This window comes from Eleutherodactylus coqui, chromosome 9, assembly GCF_035609145.1.
Source record: "Eleutherodactylus coqui strain aEleCoq1 chromosome 9, aEleCoq1.hap1, whole genome shotgun sequence".
Classification (NCBI taxonomy): Eukaryota; Metazoa; Chordata; class Amphibia; order Anura; family Eleutherodactylidae; genus Eleutherodactylus; species Eleutherodactylus coqui.
Window position 1 is genome coordinate 55,456,839 of NC_089845.1, and position 19,675 is coordinate 55,476,513.

Here is a 19,675-nt window from a genome sequence, read left to right on the forward strand (position 1 = left end):
GCTGAAGAGGATAGACCTCCATTGCAGCCTCCATTGCCTTCTTGCTCTGCACCATGCTAGCCTTTGAGAGTGGTGGCTTGAAGTCAATGGAGCACCTGTCAATGGATGTCTGGCTTGCCGTCCAATGCCATGCAAGTGCCTGATGATGGTTTGTGCAGACACTGTTCCATGTCCTAGGCTTGGGATGTCTTGTCCAAACTTTACTCACAGTACAAAATGATCACTACATGCCATTCTTCTGATGTAACGATTCATCCGTGCAGAGATTGGCCTTTGTGCACCTTTTGCTGTCATTCTAGTTCATTGTCCTTCTCCCAACCACTAGGACACCCAACGTTGAACAGTGCTGACATTCGGCCTACGTGCGTTGCGATTGGTAGCAGTGATGAACCAAGGCCTCTCCATTCAAGGATTCTGTCCTTCTCAATTGCAACAAATGGTGACAACTGGCACGTCTACAAACACGAGGCATCGTCCAATCATGCCATAAGACTTGATTCGGTTTTCATGTGGCTGAAAAAAACTTCAATCTGAATTCGATACCAAAAAAGCCCCTCCCACATGTCACAGATAGCAGCCGGGTGCTTGAAAGTCTAATCATTTCCATATCTTGCATTCCTTTTTAGACGAGCTGACTTTACCATTTGACATCACTGGCAGCTCATTCCTGCAGTCTGTTTAGACCAGCAGATACTTTGTTGGCTCGTTCAAACGAGAATCGTTCACATTCGCTGTATAAGGGACTGCAAGGGACTCAACGAGCGCTGGTTAACCCTTTCCAATCCACTGTCTGAAGACATTTTGATTTAAGGCTGTACAGCTCTGATGTTGAAAGACGTCTGTCGGGGTTCTCTTACTGTATATTGCCAGCCTCTCTGCTGCCCTAGCCTATCCAACGTGTCACCTCATGCAGTACAAATTGGATTGGAAAGGGTTAAACCGAACCATAAGTGAATGAGCCAACGATGTTTTTTTTATCATTTGTTCGTTGGTTCGCGTTTAGACCGAACGATTATCTTTATCTTGTACTTGTTTAAACAATTTCTTTGAATGTTACTCCCTCCTTCTAAAAGCACCCTCAGCGCCACTTTCTACGTGCTCCGCTTACCGTCTTGGTGTTGAGGAGTGTCGATGTGCTCTATAAGGTGCATGCTGAGGATTCCTCTTAGTACTTCTATTCCAACTATTCTATGCTTTTCTCACTTATAGTTTGGCGCAGGGTCCGTTACACAGGACGCTCTTCTGCAAATCATTTTCGGCTGCCCGGCAGTGAAAGGGTCTTAATGGGATCCCAGTGAAGTGTCAGCGGTGATTCAGAAGCGGCTTTATGTAGCTAGATAGGATTCAAGCAGTTAAACACATGAGCTTAACTCCAGTCTGCACGGAGGTCAGTCGGCTTTATTTCGGCGCAGGGTGCTGGAATTAAATAACATTTTAACAATGTAAGTCGTTACCTCAGAAACAAGTGCGCGGCTTGGGTTAGTGATACCCTCCGAGGAATGTCAGATTATACGGCAAGGGAGTACGACCCTCCAATCAAAGCGCAGAGATTTGCATGTTGCGTCCTGTTATCTGAGCAACCGAAATCTGTTTTAATGCAAATCATGTGGAACTCGTTGACTACTTATGTAAATTAGTGTCTGTTCAGCCTGATAACATCAATTTATGAAGCATGGCGAGATTTCAGCGCTTTTATTTACTGTTACGTTACCATAGAACTGCCTGGCGAGAGTCTACCAATTGTTCCACATGCAGAGCGCGCTGATAATACTTCCAGGTGCCTGATTTCACGGAGATAGCGAATATGTCTAATATTTATCACAGGGCTCTATGGGCTACTGGGATGGGTCACACGGAAAGATGGAGGCGGCAGTAAGGGTTCGCAGTATACAATAGCCTCTATTTTGTACGTTCAGCAACGGTTGACATTGCTTGTGACATTCCTGGTGGGCGCATTATGCATCACGCTCGCATGTCATGCGGTTTGCATGCGAGTGCAATGCAATTTTTCCTATTGGAAGCACTTGCTATCTTTACACACGCGTGAAAAACGTGCATGAAAATCGCAAGTACGTCGATGTATGGCGATACGTTTTTAAAGCTAAAGAGGCACCGTGCTCGCATCTAGCGTCACAAGTTTATAAACAGGATATTGGCGCGAGCTTCTCTGCCCAATATGGTGCTCGCCTGTTGGAAGGCATCCATATGGATTTCCGTTTGAGAAATAAAAACATTTTGTTCCCCATTGATTTCAGTGGGTTTTAATTAAAAACAGTAATATTTCTGTTTTTGTTTCGTTTATAGTTTTTAAGTGAAACAAATGGCGCGGCCGGTGTGGTGCGCCCTACACAGATTATTAAAGTATTACTCATTTTTATTCATAACTTACAGCTTCAGGCCACAGACGGCTCTGGCGTTCGTCTAGCGATGCTTCTGGTACCGTCGGGCAATGCTCCCGCTCTTCCTCTATAGAATTGTAATTGCATATATAATATAATCGGTTATTTCGCAGTATGTTCGCACATAGTGTAAAATCCACAGCGTTTACAATATGAGCTTCGTGGAAATTTTTTTTAAAAATGTCGTGTAGCAAAAAAAAAAAAGCAGATTTGCGGCAAAATCTGCCGTGGAAACCCAACCCCAGGTGGCTGTGGTTGTAGGGTACGTTTACACGGGGCGGCTTGGATGCTGTAAAAAAAACACTGAAAAAAAACGCTTTTGCTGTGGCTTTGCCATCTTTGTGGACAAAAACTGTAAGTATGCATATTTTTTCCCACACCCGAACTGTCCTTTTTCACACAAGAGTGTTATTACATGTCTGTAGTACGAATGTGTTACAGATGACGCTGCAACCGTACGGCCTCAGTGTTTCATCTAGATTTGCCTCCATATTTGCAGTTATTGCTATTATTTTCTGCTGTGTAGATATGGATCTATACATCCCAATAGAGAATGCCAATGGAGGCAAAGATGGACAAAAGTAGCACATGCGGTGTTAAAAAATAAAATTGTAAACGGCCATGTGAATAGATACGAGTGCCGGAACCAGGCAGAGCCATCCATCCCTGATGCTACCTGGGTCCTGTAAAGTGCTGCTGTACCGGTGCAGCAGGAGGATGACTCGCAGCACTGCGCCGGGGGTGAGTGACAGCTGTTGCCCGGCCAGCCAGGGAAAATTATGGCACGGGGGCCTCAGGAGCGGCACCTCCACATCTCTCAGTTGGCCAGCGCACGATGTACTACTGCAGCAAGTGGGGACAAGGATAAGCAGGAGGAACAGATACTTCCCGGCTCGGTCCAGGTGTGTGTCTCTGGCCGCCAATCTGGAGCTGGGGGCGTTCCCTTTAGCTCCGCAGCCCAGCCCATATCTCCACCCATAACTGTGGTGGTGACAAGATACAACAGTACTGTACTGGGCTCCCTACATGGAGAAGAGAGGCCTCCTAAGGTTCCTGGGCCCGGGTGCAACTGCATCCCCTATAGTTACGCCCCTGCATGCAGCTGAACGGGACGGTCTCATTAATTTCAGTAATGCATCTCCCATAATACGATAACTTAGCAGCTCTACAAGCCAGAAGTGCTCGTTCACCTGGAGGTGCACCGTCAGTTCCAATGCAATCTGATTGCTGGTGGTTTTTCGGAAAATCCTTTTTCTTTTTTTTGTAATTTCACCTAAAACATTTTGCAGCAGGATAAAGTCTTTTCTTCAGTGTGTTTCGCAGCAATTTACAGCCTGATGTTAGCCGTAGGTCAATTAGAAATACCAAATGCAATATCTACATTTTTTGTAGCATTTCCCCTTATTTGTGTTGCATGTTTTGCATCCACATACTGTGTTTTCTCCTCCTTCCCATCCCCAGTTCTTGGGTTGGCGTCTTTTTCAGGCGTTTTTCAATAGACTCCTCTACAAAAAAACATGTTTAAAAAATGCGTTGTGCGTATAAAAAAAGAAAAGCAAACCAAAAAAAAAACACTCATAAAAAATGTATGAAATTCAGTCCAATTTTTGCAAGCCTCAAAAAAGCCACACAAAGCTGTCCGGTGTGTTTGATGGATTCCTCGGGGAGTCGGCTCTCTTATTCCATTAAAGAACACTGTTATCAAAAAATTGCAATCTTGTTGTACGTACCGGGTCTTAAAGACAGAGTCTGGTTGGAGGTGCACTGAAATTGGTGCTCCTCACAGAAGTCGCCTTGTTACCAATGGAAGCCAGTCATAGTTCATGCTTGGGTTTTCCCGTACATATTACGAAAAACATTAGAATGCAAAAGTGGCAATTCTTTCGGGGGCCTCGTATCTATATATTCTTTCAATTTACTCTCACACTGTTTATATATATATGTGTGTGTGTGTGTGTATGCGTGTGTATGTGTATATATATATATATATATATGTGTGTGTGTGTGTGTGTGTGTGTATGTGTGTGTGTCTATATATATATATATATATATATATATATATATCTAGAGCATGCAACATTTTGAAAACTACCGGCATGCACACAAAAACTTTCACCAAAAGTGAAGAAAAACACCACAAAAGAGAACGCACAGTTTTTAGTTTCACAACTCCTTGTTGACTCTCAATACTCAGCCGGCCACTATGTTTTTGTTTTTTTTTCCCCAGGAAAAACACCCTCAAAAAAGCATTTTTTTTTCCCCCTTTTCAAAAAAAGCTATGTGTGAAAGCCCCCTCACGTAGTTTCCATCAGCAGCCCATCTGCTGACCTTTCTGCGTAAACAATAGCAGTTTAAGACGTTGTGTGTCTCTTTAAAATGGGGGGCTACAAATTAGAGAGCGGAGGCAGTAAGCTTTGTGGAGAGAATTACAGGATCTTCATTGGCGGTGTTTGAGTGATGTGCGGGATCTCATCTGTCCAACCATTTTGTATGTGTTGCTCAGGGACATGCAGATGAACGAGTGGCAGCGAATGCATTACTGAGTCACGTAAACTCCATCTGCTGTCCGTGGTGAGCAGCCTTTTCACCAAGAAGAAGAAGAGGCTTTTTGTATTCCGTCTAGCAAACACTCGCTGCTGTATATATTCTTTTTAAGCTTTTATTTTCTGTGTGCTTAGCGGCAGAATGCCCGGCCCTACCTACATCGTCTAGTTCAACGCTCTACATTCAGAAAAGCTAAATAATTGCCCCGAGATGCAAATGGCCCGGACAATACAGTAACACGGTCTCCTCTGCGACAGAAGCCACTTTTTTTCTCCCCCCTTCCAACTACTGTATAATTTCACTTTGCTGTTAATTAAATGCTGGTTTTCCAGTGCGTCTGATAACGTATAGAACATAAATCATACGGGTTCATTCGGTAGAAGATCCTATTTCTGTTGACCTCTAGCAAGGATAGCATCGTGTGCTTAGAATGCCGAAGACTAGAGCGCAATGAATCTATATAGTGCGACCTTCTAAAACATGCTCGCTCTTAAATGTATAGGAGATGTGAATAATGGAGGGTCTGCTTTATAAGTGGTTGTACAACTATATATTTGGACGTAGGCTGGACAGATATCTGTCTGGGATGGTTTAGTGAATCATGCATTGAGTAGGTTGGACCCAATGACCATGGAGGTCCCTTCCAACTCTACTGTTCTATATAATGTGAATATTCAGAATGTCGTCTATTGCTGTGGTCAAATTGTGATTACTTGGTCATTCCAAACTTCATTAGAATAGTTTATAAAGAATTTCAGGTTACACCCGTCTGTTGGGGATGAATGATACTTGGGATTTAAGGAGAATGTGCTATACCCATCCCAAGCACAAACCCCTGGAAGTAGGAGAACATAAGGACTCATTGCCAAATTGCAGGGAAAAGTGTTAGGTGGGCCACTATGCTTATATGATAACGTGTATCAGATACTTATCAATAGTCGTAACTCATCACAGTCTCTATACATTTATGACTATGTTCTATCCATCATCCATTGAAACTCCCTGGCTATAAATGCTTTACGCAAATGACACCATGAAGGTCTTAATAAATTTGGCACTACAGTTAGAAGCATATACCCAGGAGTTGGCGCCAGTTTAGGAACCAGATATGTTAGGATTATATAGAATACATTAACTGGTACCAAGTGGGTGTTCAAGTCACCTGTTATATTTGCGTGTGGTTCTCAATGTAAAAAAAAATGAATATAAATGTAAGCGCCTAATCCTTTAAAAGAGAAGCGGTCACATTGTACTGTATGAGCACCATAGACGAGGGCCGCTTCCACATCTCTACTGGAACCAGAGGTTCCATCGCTGATTCGGAACAGAATATCATCTGGTAAAATGCCAGGCGGCTGAGCGGAAACCAAACAGACCCCATTACAGTCAGTGGGGTCTGTTCAGTGCCATCAGGATGGATCTGTTCAGCCGGGGGATTCCCCATTTCTGCTCCTCTAACGGAGCAGGAAAACTGAACCCCCAAACGCAGATGTGAAAGCAGTCTAGGTTTATGGGCTTGTAGGACAGGCAACATGGAGTCTGGGTTTTTCTTGTTGTCTGCCCTTGAAAGTGGCGCATGGTCTGTGCATTGGACTCTTCCCTGTAGTCGTGGTGCGCCCACATTGGGTGTACAATAGTGCAGCCATCTTATATGTAGCATAAGTATATGTACCATAAAGCCACATGCTCCGCTCACCAGCCAATTGCTACACATAACCGCTCGGTGGAGGATTCTTCATCCCAGCTATGAATGTAACACACACAACTATTTAATTATATTTCCCCCCACCATCGGGACGTCGCGGCTGATACCGCTGTTACATTTTGTGCTACATGCTGCTACCAGACATGACTTGAAAAAGCTCTGTGATAGACTGAAATGTTGTCTAATAGTGCGGACTCATTGTGGATGGAGTTATAGGATGACACGTCTGTTTATCTTCTGTCGTCTTTAATAAAGATTATCCTCCTTCTGCGCTAGGAGTTGAAGTGCGCCGTGGATTTCCTACATATACACCTCCGAGTATAATCTGGGCGAATGCGATTACAGCCCATAAATACATATTAAGTTATTAATATACTGTACAAAGTGGCAATGGCTAGTCGTACAATATCAAGTTAGCGTTCTCTTGTCCATTGGGCCTCCAACTACCTAGTTAGCCTCCATATACATACCAGGTGTCATGGCCCCTTTGACCACGCACATCATCTTTTGCAAATGCTCTACTATTTCACCTTATTAGCATTCCGGATGATGGATAACGCACCCAACGAAGGCTAATTCATCTGAAGGCGTGATCGTAAATCCAAGAGTGAGCTTTCCCAACGAGTGGTACTATTAGTGAACAGCAAGCATATAGTTTGAGAAGCACTTGTCATTTTTAGGTCACAACCGCCATCCTTGAATATAATTTACTTATGAGCTGCTGTACGCCGACGCTTGTGTATGCTTGAAGAAGCTACATTTTCACAGCAGGAGCCCAAATCAAAATGAAGCAGTCAGTTGCAGGTGCACAGCCATAGAAGGGAGCTATTTACCCCGAAGCTGGAAAGCCTGGGCCAAGAAAGCAAGCGCACACACACACTCTCTTGTATGCCTGCCAGAAGTATTCAGAAGGGGACCAAATAATGGTTATTCAGTTGCCTTTAATGAGATGCATTGCCCACTGCTCAAAGACTGAGGCGCTCTCTTTTCTTATGCTAATTCGGCACCATTAGAGCCTGCCCGTCTGTAACTTTTATAGTACTGTACTTAATCCATCCTGCTCACCCAGCCCAAAAACCAGAGCAGCAAATGGCAAAAGGGCGACTGCCTGCATGGGATACATCTGTTGCGTAGCGCTAGCATTAACGCCTGCATCATGCATGTGTACCGAGGCTCGGGGAGAATGAAGATTTAATTGGAATGAGTTTGGAAAAGACCATCTTGCAGCGGAGATATGAGGCCGTTGCTTTAGTGTCTTTCTTCATTTCCCCTAAACAGCCTGCGAAATGTCTTATTTATGTGTAAAGCGAATGGCGGAAAGCAATTCATTTTCAACTATTCCGCTGATGGAAGCAAAACTTGTCTTAAGCGGGTTATTTATTAAGCTCTAAAATAGAATTTATTTCCCCCATACTGAATCTATTATTTACAGTCAGCCAGCTTCTGCAGAACGGCTCGTGCTGCCAATCTAAATGGCGCTCCTCTGTGCGAGCGAAGAGAGTACGGGAGTATTTTACTATACCATCTAATGTAAGGGTCCTCTTAGATCGTTGGAGCGAGTGACGTCACCGTTCGCCCGGGCAGCCTGTTTATACCGGCAGATACATCGTTGGCTCGTTCTAACGAGGATCGTTCAGTCGTTCACATTGGCTGTATAAGTGTATGAGAGGGAGTAAACGAGCGCTGGTTAAACCGAACAATTAGTGAACGAGCCAACCATGATTTTTATGCCGGCATAAAATGAACGGTGAACGAAAAGCGAGCGATTGTCGTTCAACGTTCAGTCATTGGCTCTCATTTAGGCTGACCGATTTGTTCGCTTTCACTAGTTCTACTGTCCATGGGTCCGGTACCTGACGTCCAGAGAAACCTTTATTGCCTTGATTTCTGGTGGTCCCACAGTTGTGACTTCCGGTGTCTGGGAATTATAGGGTTAGTCCACTTTCAGCCAACGGATGCTATTCTTCATATAAGGTTTTACAATCTTCCACAATGTATTCTGCATATCAATTCCTCCGTTTTCTAAAGATCTCTGCTTGATGATATTTGAAGGAAGGCATCATTGTTTAGAATCCACAATAAGACCACGGCATTCACCAACTAGACATCCAATCTGTATCGGGGTGCTTTCACAAGGGACTGAATATTTGGCAACAGTGTTGCAGAATTTGTCCTCCTGTGTAATAATCAGGGCTAAAATCCCCACTGTTAACCTGCAGATTGCGATTTGGAATTAAAAACAACAGATTTATGCCGGCAATTCTGCATCAAAACCCTCAGTTACACGTGCGGAATTTGGGGTGGAATTTGGCAGTTGTGGAATATTTCATCCCGTGAGGAAGAACCGTTCTAAAGTGGATACAAATCTGTGGTGGATACGCAGGTGCCAGACTGTTTAGTTATAAGACCTCTGACTTCTAAGGGTGCCATCCTATGTAACAAAAACCACTTGTGGCTGAACCGCCGCCCCGCTGCGGCTGTCAATAGCTACACTATTTTCTGACCTTATTGGCATGATCCTACTTCCATTGGCTGCCGCCGCTGGACAGGGGCCTCAACTGCAAGCAGGTTTTGTTACGTGGGAACGCACCCGGCTAGAGGTACACAGCACAAAGTAACTTCTCCAGCTTAGAGTCAACACTTGGGATTTTTTTTAGTGTGTCTTAATTGATGTTGCAAATCCAAAATTGCATGCAGCTCGGTCAAATCAAACCCACGGCTAATGCCCATGGATGTATTTCTGCTGTTTTTCACAAGGCGGAAATCCGCAGTGTTATGCCACAGCTATTAGGTTCTTTTGAACCATATAGCTTAATGTTCGCGCTGCGTAAAAGAAACCGCGGCATGCTCTAAATGACGCGGGAATACATACGGCCGGCTTCCATTGTAGTCAAAGGAAGCCGGCCATCACGCTATACTTCCGCAGTAGCACAGAAGAAGCTTTGCATGATGACGCATCTCCGCCCACCGCTAGCCTCGTCATCCATCCCGCACAGCCAGCGCGTAACACGCTGTACTGCGCATGCACGCCGGCTCGCCAGGTGGGACGCGCACAGTGGATCCAGAGAGGGGAGTATGGGGTCTTTGGGGGGTGCCGGCGTTCGCTGCAATATTCCACTGGCGGTGTCCTTCACGGCCGTGGGCATAAGGCCTCAAATAGTTGTGTGACTTCAGTGCAACAGCAGATTTATATCCACATTTTAGTAACTAATGAAAGCCCCCAATCTCTGCAAGCGGGGATCTTGTTAAACATTTGGTTTTCTGAAACTGGTCTACCCTCCTATCATCTCCACCTCTTGCTCCATTCACTTCAGAATTTTACTCCCATGTTTTCTCGCCAAGAATGGGTTTGAATTCCAGATGAGTAAAGAAAAACCTTCTCAAACCACTAAGAATGTAAAACCAATTTGTCATTCCCCTTATATTCTACATATGAATGTATTTCCATTAGAGATGAGCAAGCACGCTCAGTTAAAGGGGTTCTGACATGAAAAAAAATTTTTTACTTGCCTTGCCTGGCCAGGACCAATCGTCAGGCATGTCCCCTCCGTTGGGCATCTTCTTCTGTAGCTTCTTGAAGCAGAGCTGGAGCGGTCAAAATAACCGCTTCCTGCTCTGCTCCGTCCGTCAGCTACTTCCGAGGTGAACGGACGGGCGACATGTCACAAGCAGTGCTTGCTGTGGGCGGCCTGTCTGTCCTGGCTGAACTCCTGAGTTCTGCGCATGCGCAGTGGAGAGGCGGCCCGTCCTGACTCCAGTCAGAGGGCGCCTGTCTTCTGCGTCTACACGCAATCCCAGAGGGGGCGGCCTGTTCTGGCTCGTCGGAGCAAGAAGACTGCCTGCTGGGAGATGACCCCCGCTGCACAACAACAACAGAACAAAAAGGTAAGCATTAGGTTTTTATGCTTTAGCACGCCAAAAATCGTGGGTTCCCTGTGTCCATTGGGCAGACCAGGGAACAATGGCTGTTAAAGCATAAAACCTTATTCGTGTCAGAACCCCTTTAAAGCAGATACTTGAGCGAGCATCGCTCTTCTCGAGTAACTGCATACTCGTCTGAGCAAATGGGGGGGGGGGGCGGCGGGGGTGAGCGCTGGGGGGGAGAGGGAGATCGGTTGTTGTCTCGTGCCTAAACCAAACGATTATCCTTCTCTTTCGCTCGTTTCAACCATTTTTTCAATGATAATTGTTACATCTAAACGCCCCCTAACTTTGCAATGTATTTAACAAACACAGATATTTAACGCCTCTTAGACATCGCATGCAATTGTCCCAACTCTCGTAGTTTACACTGTTGTCTGATAATGACTCTTGATGAAAGGAGCATCCGTTGTCTAGATGTCACTTCCATGTACAAGGAGACATGTTAAAGGAAAGCGTAAGTGGTGGCAATAGAGCTGCCTGTAGAGATATCTTTATACATCTTTACCATTCAATATCATCGCTTTGTATGATGTAGAATAACAATGTAACATGATAGCATGTCGTATCACACCAATTTCTGTATCATCTTGACATTGTCACATCTGAGATACTTCGCTAATGTATTTTTGATGTCTGAATTCTGGGAACATAGCCAAACAGAAAGTGCTGAATGAACCTTGGCTAGATATTACCATGCTATATAACATACAATGGAAATATGTCATATTATGTCAGCCTGCCAGCTCGAGATAGTCATCATAATACGCACATAGTCTGAGCTTCTGTTCCTTATACATATATGTGAAACTAATGGTGGACTTGTTAGGAAGTCATGTCTTTCCTTTAATGATGGCACATGTCTGGCACAGCTTACCTAAAGCGAGACGCCATCTGTCAAGGTGACTTTTAGATTGCAACTATCCATATTTTCACTGTTGGATTCGCCTTAAAATGTAGCCATGAAGGTTCATGTATTCATGCATTTTATACCAATCAGCCAGACCGTCCAGATTATGTATGAGTCTCTTGAAAAAAATGCATCTGCCAGCAGATGAAGCAATTCTCACGGCTAGGTCTGCAACTGGAATAGCCAGTCAGTTGCTCTAAGTGCTAATCTTCTGGATTTAAAGTGAACATACGTTTCTAGACTAAGAAACCAGAACTTCCTGGGAAAGACCATAGATAAAAGCCCTATTTTCATTTGCCCAATGAAAGACTAGAAGCAATGGGATGAAAGTGAAAGTGAGGAAAGACAGATTAAATATTAGACAGTGAGGGTGATCAATGAGTGGAACAGGTTGCCACGGGAGGTGGTGAGTTCTCCTTCAATGGAAGTGTTCAAACAGAGGCTGGACAGACATCTGTCTGGGATGATTTAGTGATCCTGCACTGAGCAGGGGGTTGGACCCGATGACCCTGGAGGACCCTTCCAACTCTTCTATTTTATGATTGTATGATTTTATTGATTTTTGTGTCTTGCATGACATGGGTACTCAGACTGACATTAATGCTAGGGTATGCTATCTGTGACACTGTTAATGAACGGTCCTGACCAGCACTAATAATGGAGATGCTCTGGCTGCGTTATTAATGTGAATGACACTATTCATGGGGCTTGCCACATTTACTCTCACCACTCTTCTCACTGCTCACCTCCATTCTGCCCATACAGATTCTGTCTTTAGATTCAGCTATGGGCGCTTTGAACGCCAGGTAGGTGGTCCCCACTGCACAATGTCAATTAATACTTAATGCATTGAAAGCACCAGGAGCCAAATCTAAGGATGGCCTTTTCAGGGAAACAGGGGCAAGTAGGGATAAAAGAAGAGCGGTGATAGTGTCAGGAAGCAACACCTATGCTACTAGCCTTGCTGATGTGAGGGCATGATAGGTCCTTTTTAAAGGGGGTGTCCGGGACTTTTTTCTTTTTTTTTACTATTGATGAGCTATTCTCAGTATAAGTCATCAGTAGTCTGTTGGCAGGGGGCCTGCTCCGGATTCCCACTAATCAGCTGATTTTGGGCTAGCTGTCATTACAGAGCCAAAAGCCGACTACTCTATCTGTATGTAGTGCAGCATTCTGTTTTGGTAATACAGGACAGCTCTCATTGCATTGACATTTGGTTCACTTTCCGGGTCCATGGAGTTTTTTCAAAGTCACAGCATGCTCTGAGTATCATGTTTATTCTAGATTTTTTTCAAAGGCTTTTCTATATGTAAAAAAAATGCCAAAATACTTCAAACAAAATAGCCAAAAACCACCAAAAATGTAAAACTAAAAGCACTATCCCAAAATACAAGTGTTCTGGCATTTGAAAAAAAAAATTTTTTAACAAGAAAAAATGCCAGAAAAGACTGTGTGCAGGCAGTGTAACATCATTGTAATTCCAGGTCATTGATGCCTCTGTATCCTTATCATATTTGGCATTTTTGGTACAACACAGATAAACTGGCAGAAAAGGGCAGTCTTTTTCCTAATGCCACATCATTAGCAGATGCGGCAACTTTTTTGGTAATTTTTGGTTTGGTGCTAAGGGGTTAAGAATGTTCCAAAGCTTTGCAGGTCTGCTAGTGGTTATATTTTAGGACCTATCAGCTTCGGTAAACTAATATGATCTGAAGTTTCAGTTTTGTATGGAGTTACTCTATCTTACGAAGCATCAGATTTGCAGCCCTATAAAAGCCGTAGATGGCGGTAATGTATAGAGGCTCTGCGGTATGTAAAAATATTTCCTTAGCTATGAATTCTGAGGTCAAGGCCTGTGCTCTGTGCGATAATCCCACGTATGAAACTTTATAGCCTCCAACCATTATAAAAGGTATTGGGTTTGCTAATTGAATACATTCGGACGTGCTCAGATAATATATGCAATTTGTAATGCTTTTGATCTCAGGCAGAGGGCAAAACTAGAAAGTTAATCTCCAATGGTATGATCTGGGATATGACGGGCTGCCGGTAATCCCAAATTGTTTGAACTGTGGTAGTTGGTATACATTTCACAAGAGCGAATACATTTTGTCAAGCTATTTCCACATATTTTAATGTTGGTGTTATTCCTGGCAGTGGGGTGTAGTCCTAAGCCCTTCTGCATAGTGTCAAACGCTCCATGAGGTTCTCACAGTTAAACATGGCTACTGGTTCACAATTATACTTCTCATTGAGATATATACTGAACGATCTCTGCACCTACTCAACAACGGATCGGTCCACCTTTTTGGGTGATCACGGCTTTCAGACAACTGGGGAAAGATTCCAGAAGTTGGTACACATCCTCCATACTGAATTCGACCCATGCCCGTTGCAGCAGCTTCATCAGTTGGTGCACATTTTGCGGATGAGTTACAGTCTGGTGAATTTGTGGGCCAGGGCAGTGTGGAGAATTCGGCATGTTCCTCCAACCACTCCCTAGTGATCTGAGCTCAATGACCAGGAGTGGTGTCCTGTTGAATGATCACATGCCACGAAAACACTCCCCAGACTGCACCCATGGTATACAGCTTCATACTGTCGACACCAGATGCAGACCTGGTCATCCCTCACGTTCAGTGGAAAGTGGGACTGGTCACTCCAGACAACCTACTGTCATGTATCCAAGGTCCATTGATGTCTTTCCCGGGCTCACGCGAGGTGTTGTTGGCAATGACTCAGGGTCATCGGCGGCACCCTTGTCAATGTTCGGCTATTGAACCCAAGTCAACACAGGGTACAGCGCCATAGTCATTGTGGAAATTTTAACTTGTGCTCTGGGGGAAATCAAACTAAGCCTGGCGTCAGAAATGCTGGGTTTAGTAAATGTCCCCAATGTTTCTATAGTATGGGTCATTAGGAACATGGTGATACCTAATATGCTTGTTTTCATTTTCCATAATTAATAGGGTTTTGTAGGGAGAAACATGTCCTTTTTTATACTTGTTGTGAGGTGCTGACAACCAATAGAGCAGGAGCCCGACCGCTGCGATCAGTAGGCAGCCAAGGCTGGATTCATGCCAGAGGACATGCCAGCCTCATGCTAGGTCGCCGTGCTTTTATGGCAGCCTAGCCTTAGGATCTCTAGTGACTGCTGGAAAAGCATGTGTTACTGGTTAGTAAGGGGTTAAAGTGTTCTGGATTATGATTTTCTCCAGCAGGCTTTGGGGTATTTTGCCGCTTCCTAATTGTATCGTGTGCACACATCATCGACCAGAATCAGACACAAATGCTGGTCTAAAACCGGGAGAGTCTCTACAATGTATAGAGGCTCAGGCTTTTATTATAACACATGACAACCGCCCTTCAATGGGCGTGCAACAGATTACATCAGTAACATATAAGATTCTCATTTGTCGGATCATATAGAATCTCCCACCTCTCTGCCCACCCTCCCTCACGTCCGCCATAGTATGGACTTTGTCTTCTTTAGCATGCAGACAGCCTTAAGGAATTCTGTGTAGTTGACAAATCATTGTTTAACTAGCTTGTGTGAGGAGTGGAAGGGGGCCTAGGTAAACACTCAGTATTGAACACAGGATATACACAACACTATGGCCCTTAACTCTTAGAGGCTTCTTGTGTAATTCCTATGTACTTAGCTAACATTAACATCATACATCCATTGTCTAGCAAATACCATGATTAGATTGTGTGTGTGTCCTTTAAACTCCTCAGAGCTAAAAGTCATTACAACAGCAAAATACATTTACGTTATACAAATCGATAGACATTTTATACAAAATAATCATCATGTCTATCACAAAAGGGGTTTTCTGGGAGCATTTACTCTTTGAAAAAGCTTGTGCTAAAATTAAAAATTAAAAATATATATATATATATTCACTTTCCCCGCTCTCCCGCCGCTGCTGTTTTGCTGGCATCCGGTCTCCAATGGTCTTCACTTCTGGGTGCAAAGCGCTTAGATCACCGATACCGGGTGATTGGCTGCAGCAGTCACATGGCCCTGGTGTCATGACATCATTGTCCTGTTTCATTTCCTGATGAAACATATATTTGGGTTTACTCTCCGCATAATCATAGCAGCATCCAGATGCTTATCTTTCTGTTACTGGAGAAAAAACCACTATACAAAGACCAGTGCCTCCCTTTTTCAACCAGTCTTGGATAATACCCCCTCTATTCTACTGCCAGCCTCAATGCACCTACTATTTAGTAATACCCTCCCCTATTAATTGTGTCTCCTTTATTCTGACTAGTCTCTTTAACAATACCCCTGTTATGTCCCCAGTCAGTAATATTGGCTTCATTTATGAAATATAATTTTAAAAGAACTGCTTATCACCTTTCCCTTTCTTGCTGGTCTGGTCCACGCTGATCCAGTCTCCCTTCAATCCCTGGCCTAAGCCCTACCATCTCTGAGTCCGGGAATTGGTCATGGGCCTGGCTGCCAGGAGTAAAGTGGAGACTGAAGCAGCGAGGATCAGACTAACCGGAGAAGCGAGAGGTGAGTAAACAGTTTTTTATTTCATGACCCCTATGCCTTGGAGCACTTGGGGATAAGGGCCCTTGACAGCTGCCCAGTTCGCCTCCACCTAACGCCTGCCCTAGGTGCCATCTTTGCATTCTTCTATGAGAGTTACATCACACACTATCACTATAGAGCGCAGTAAAGATTGCTTTTTGTATCAGGATTTCATCACTATACAGGTAGATGAGTAGACATTGTGCCACCTTCCATGTATCATTTCGATCATTGAGAATACGGCAATATGTGTTTTATGTGGCTTGAACCGTTGTACATTGACAGTAGTGCTTATCATAAACTCTCTCCTCATCAAGTTAATTTCTGTTTTTACAGATTGGTCAAAGGCAACAAGTTTTAGTAACTGAGGAATCTTTTGACCTTCAATACTATGTGGCCCACAATCGTTGTTATGAACAGGTAAGCAATACAATATATACAGCTTGGAAGCTGCTGTAGCAAATGATGACAATATATCCGTAATCACAACTTATGCATCCAACGTGCTGAAACCTCAAGCGTTATCTTCTAGTTTTATCTCATCACAAACCATAATTGTTTCCTCCTAAAAGTAAAAAGAAAGGAACAAGGTACAATTAAAGGGATCGTGCCAACATTGAAAGTTGTTCCCTATACAAAGGATGGAGTTGACATGTGCACCGCCTACTCTGTTAATTTCAATGGGGCAACCAGATATAACAGACCCTCTCTGTCAGCCCCATTGAGATCAATAATAGGAGATCACTTTAAATGTTGGCACTGCTCTCTTTAAATATTTGTGGTTGGTTAGATGATGTTGCCATCACCAGTGCACTTCTAGTATAGTTTGCATCTCACAGTATCATTGGACTAGCCTCTAAAGTGGTGAACACGGCAATATAAAATACAGCAGCACTTGAAGAGCCAACCTCCTCGGAGTGGTGTGCCTCCTATTAACCCTTTCCAATCCACTGTCTGACGTCTTTTTACATTCTGATTGAAGCTTGTACAGCTCCAATGTCAGAAGACGTCCGACAGGGTATTCTTACCGTCTATTGCAAGCCACTCCACTGTCGGATCCTGTCTGGCGCACACACACTGGCTTTAGCCAGCAGATGGCACCGTTGTATAACAGCAAAAAGAGAAAGCCTTTTAGGAAACCCTGAATCCAAAATTGGATTGGAAAGGGTTAAAGATGAAAAAAGTATGAGGTAGCATTTCATACACCCTTTATATCAATTACTCACAACTATTAGTGATTGCCTGAAAAGAAATATAGTTGGGTACCATTTTATTCACTCCAAACAAGAACTAATAGAATTCCATGAGAGATTCAATGCATTCAACCCCACCATAAACCTAACATTGAGCTACTTATATATAGAAAACCACGCCATCCAAATCATAAACAACTCAGTACATACATCCCTGTACCGAAAACCCAATGATCGGCTCTCATACCTCAGTTGGAACAGTTTCCACACCCAAACACATTAAAAAGTCCATCGTCTACAGCCAGGCCATCAGATACAACCAAGGTTTTGCTTTAGCCCTACAGATAGGGGTAAACATTTATAGCATCTGAAATAGACATTTTTACATCAGGGCTACCATCCCACCTCAAGTGATGAACAGAACACCAGAACCACCAGGATACCCATAAGTCAACTATTTCGATACACAGAGAAGGAAGAGAACGATCACGTTACCTCCTAGTAGTGACCTACAATCTGCACTTAGGAAAACCGCAAGGAAAGTTCAGCATACCCTACTCCGTTTTCCAGGAACCTCCCCTCTTATGTTACAGGCAGTTTCTAACTTTGAGGACCTTTATAATCAGGAGTGCATTACCCTCTGACACACAAAAAAGAACTTATCCCTGTAATGTGGGCAGCTGTAAGACCTGCTCACATGTACGGACCGCGGACAGGATACTGATCCCCAACACACAGCAGGACTACAAGATCCCGAGGACATTCCCATGTTCTATGTCTGATGTTGTGTACCTGATCCTGTGCAGTAAATGTCCTGTTGGGGGCTTTATGTTAGAGAAACGGGACAGAAACTGAAAGCCAGGATGAGATCTCATCACCACTCAATTGGAGAGGGAAAGACAGGATTACTTCCGGCCGAGCATTAATCTAGTCACGGACACGACATAGAACATATGAAGGTTATTATATTAAAGGGCAACTTCAAATCCCAACGTCATAGAAGAATTTGGGAGTACAACTTTCTAACCACAGACAAGGTGTTCATGGAGAAGATGGTTGAAGTAGACATTTTTGAAGCAGGAAAGCATTACATGAAGGGAACGCCATTATCCGATTCTGAGGTTTATACTCCCATTTGCCATAGAAAATTAAAGTCTGTGGGAGTTTGGTGCTGCGTATTATGTGTGCAAAAGCTGCGCATGTTATATGCGGTGAGCGTACGCTCGTGTCAGAGAGGCCTAAGTTGGTTTAAAAACTTGCAAAAAAAAGCTTTTTTGTTAGCTATTAATAGGTGTCATATCTACAAGAACAATTACACGATTGCCGCAAAAGAAGCCCTTTTTGGATGAGACTTGTTTCTTCCAGTTTTTTGGCCAGAGCAGAAGTATATTAAAGTCAGAAGTTGGTCATTTCTAGAGATGAGCGAACGTACTCGGTAAGGGCGATTTAGCAATCGAGCACCGCAATTTTCGAGTACTTCACTACTCGGGTGCGCTGTGGGTGAGCGGGGGGTTGCAAAGGGGAGTGGGGGGAGAGGGAGAGAGAGAGGGCTCCCCCCTGTTCCCCGCTGCTACCCCCCACTGCTCTCTGCAACCCCCCGCCCCACAGCGCACCCGAGTACTTTTCACCCGAGTAGTGAAGTACTCGAAAATCGCAGTGCTCGATTGCGAAATCACCCTTACCGAGTACGTTCGCTCATCTCATTTCCTGTGACCTTTTTGTTCTGTTTGCAGATTCATATAGTTTTTTTTTTCTAAGCTTATATCGCAGGCATTTTTCACTGCCTGGCACATGTACAGCATATATACCCAATGTATGGAAGATACGGTGACAGAAGTATTGTATATTTTAGATGTATCCTTTTTGTACACGTTTGCTTCATTTCTTAGCCTCGTTAAGAACACTTCTACTTATCTGTACTGCGTATTGAAGAGTTCTAAATTAAACCCTAATTACACTGATTTTCACTGTCTTCTTTTCATAAGACAATAGTAATTTGAAATGCAGTTTTAATTACATCTATTAAATGTTGTATTACATACACTCCTGGAAACCTTTAGTGCAGAACACAATTGGAGAATAGCAATGTTGCTTCTAAAAGCCGCTGTGTGGAACCATCCTAAGGCTGCCTGTCCACGGGCGTTGGGGTATCCTGCGGCGAATCTCCGCCGCTGTAGCAGGAACCGGCAGACAGATCTCCACCGGTCTGCCTATCTGACAGATAGGTGGACCGCGGAGAATTGCATCAAATCGCAGCATTTCGATTTGCCAGCCGCGAGCGGAGAATCATTGCGAATCAGAATGATTCTCTGCTCGTGGACAGGGGGGAAGCACTCTCCATAGCAACGCTATGGAAAGCTTTCACTGCGTTCCCCGCGGCCGGATTATCGCTGCGGGGAACGCAATGAAAACCCGCCCGTGGACAGGCAGCCTTAAAGGAGATGTCCCGCGCCGAAA

General features: G+C 44.0%; 1 protein-coding gene across 1 annotated transcript in view; it reads left to right on the forward strand.

Annotated features, from left to right (window-relative positions):
- CDKAL1 (CDK5 regulatory subunit associated protein 1 like 1) overlaps window positions 1-19,675 on the forward strand; it is a 596,376-nt gene that overhangs the window by 527,006 nt on the left and 49,695 nt on the right. The window contains exon 13 of the mRNA XM_066579425.1: window positions 16,362-16,445. Within this exon, the coding sequence (XP_066435522.1) occupies window positions 16,362-16,445 (84 nt within the window). The remainder of the gene's footprint in view (window positions 1-16,361; window positions 16,446-19,675) is intronic.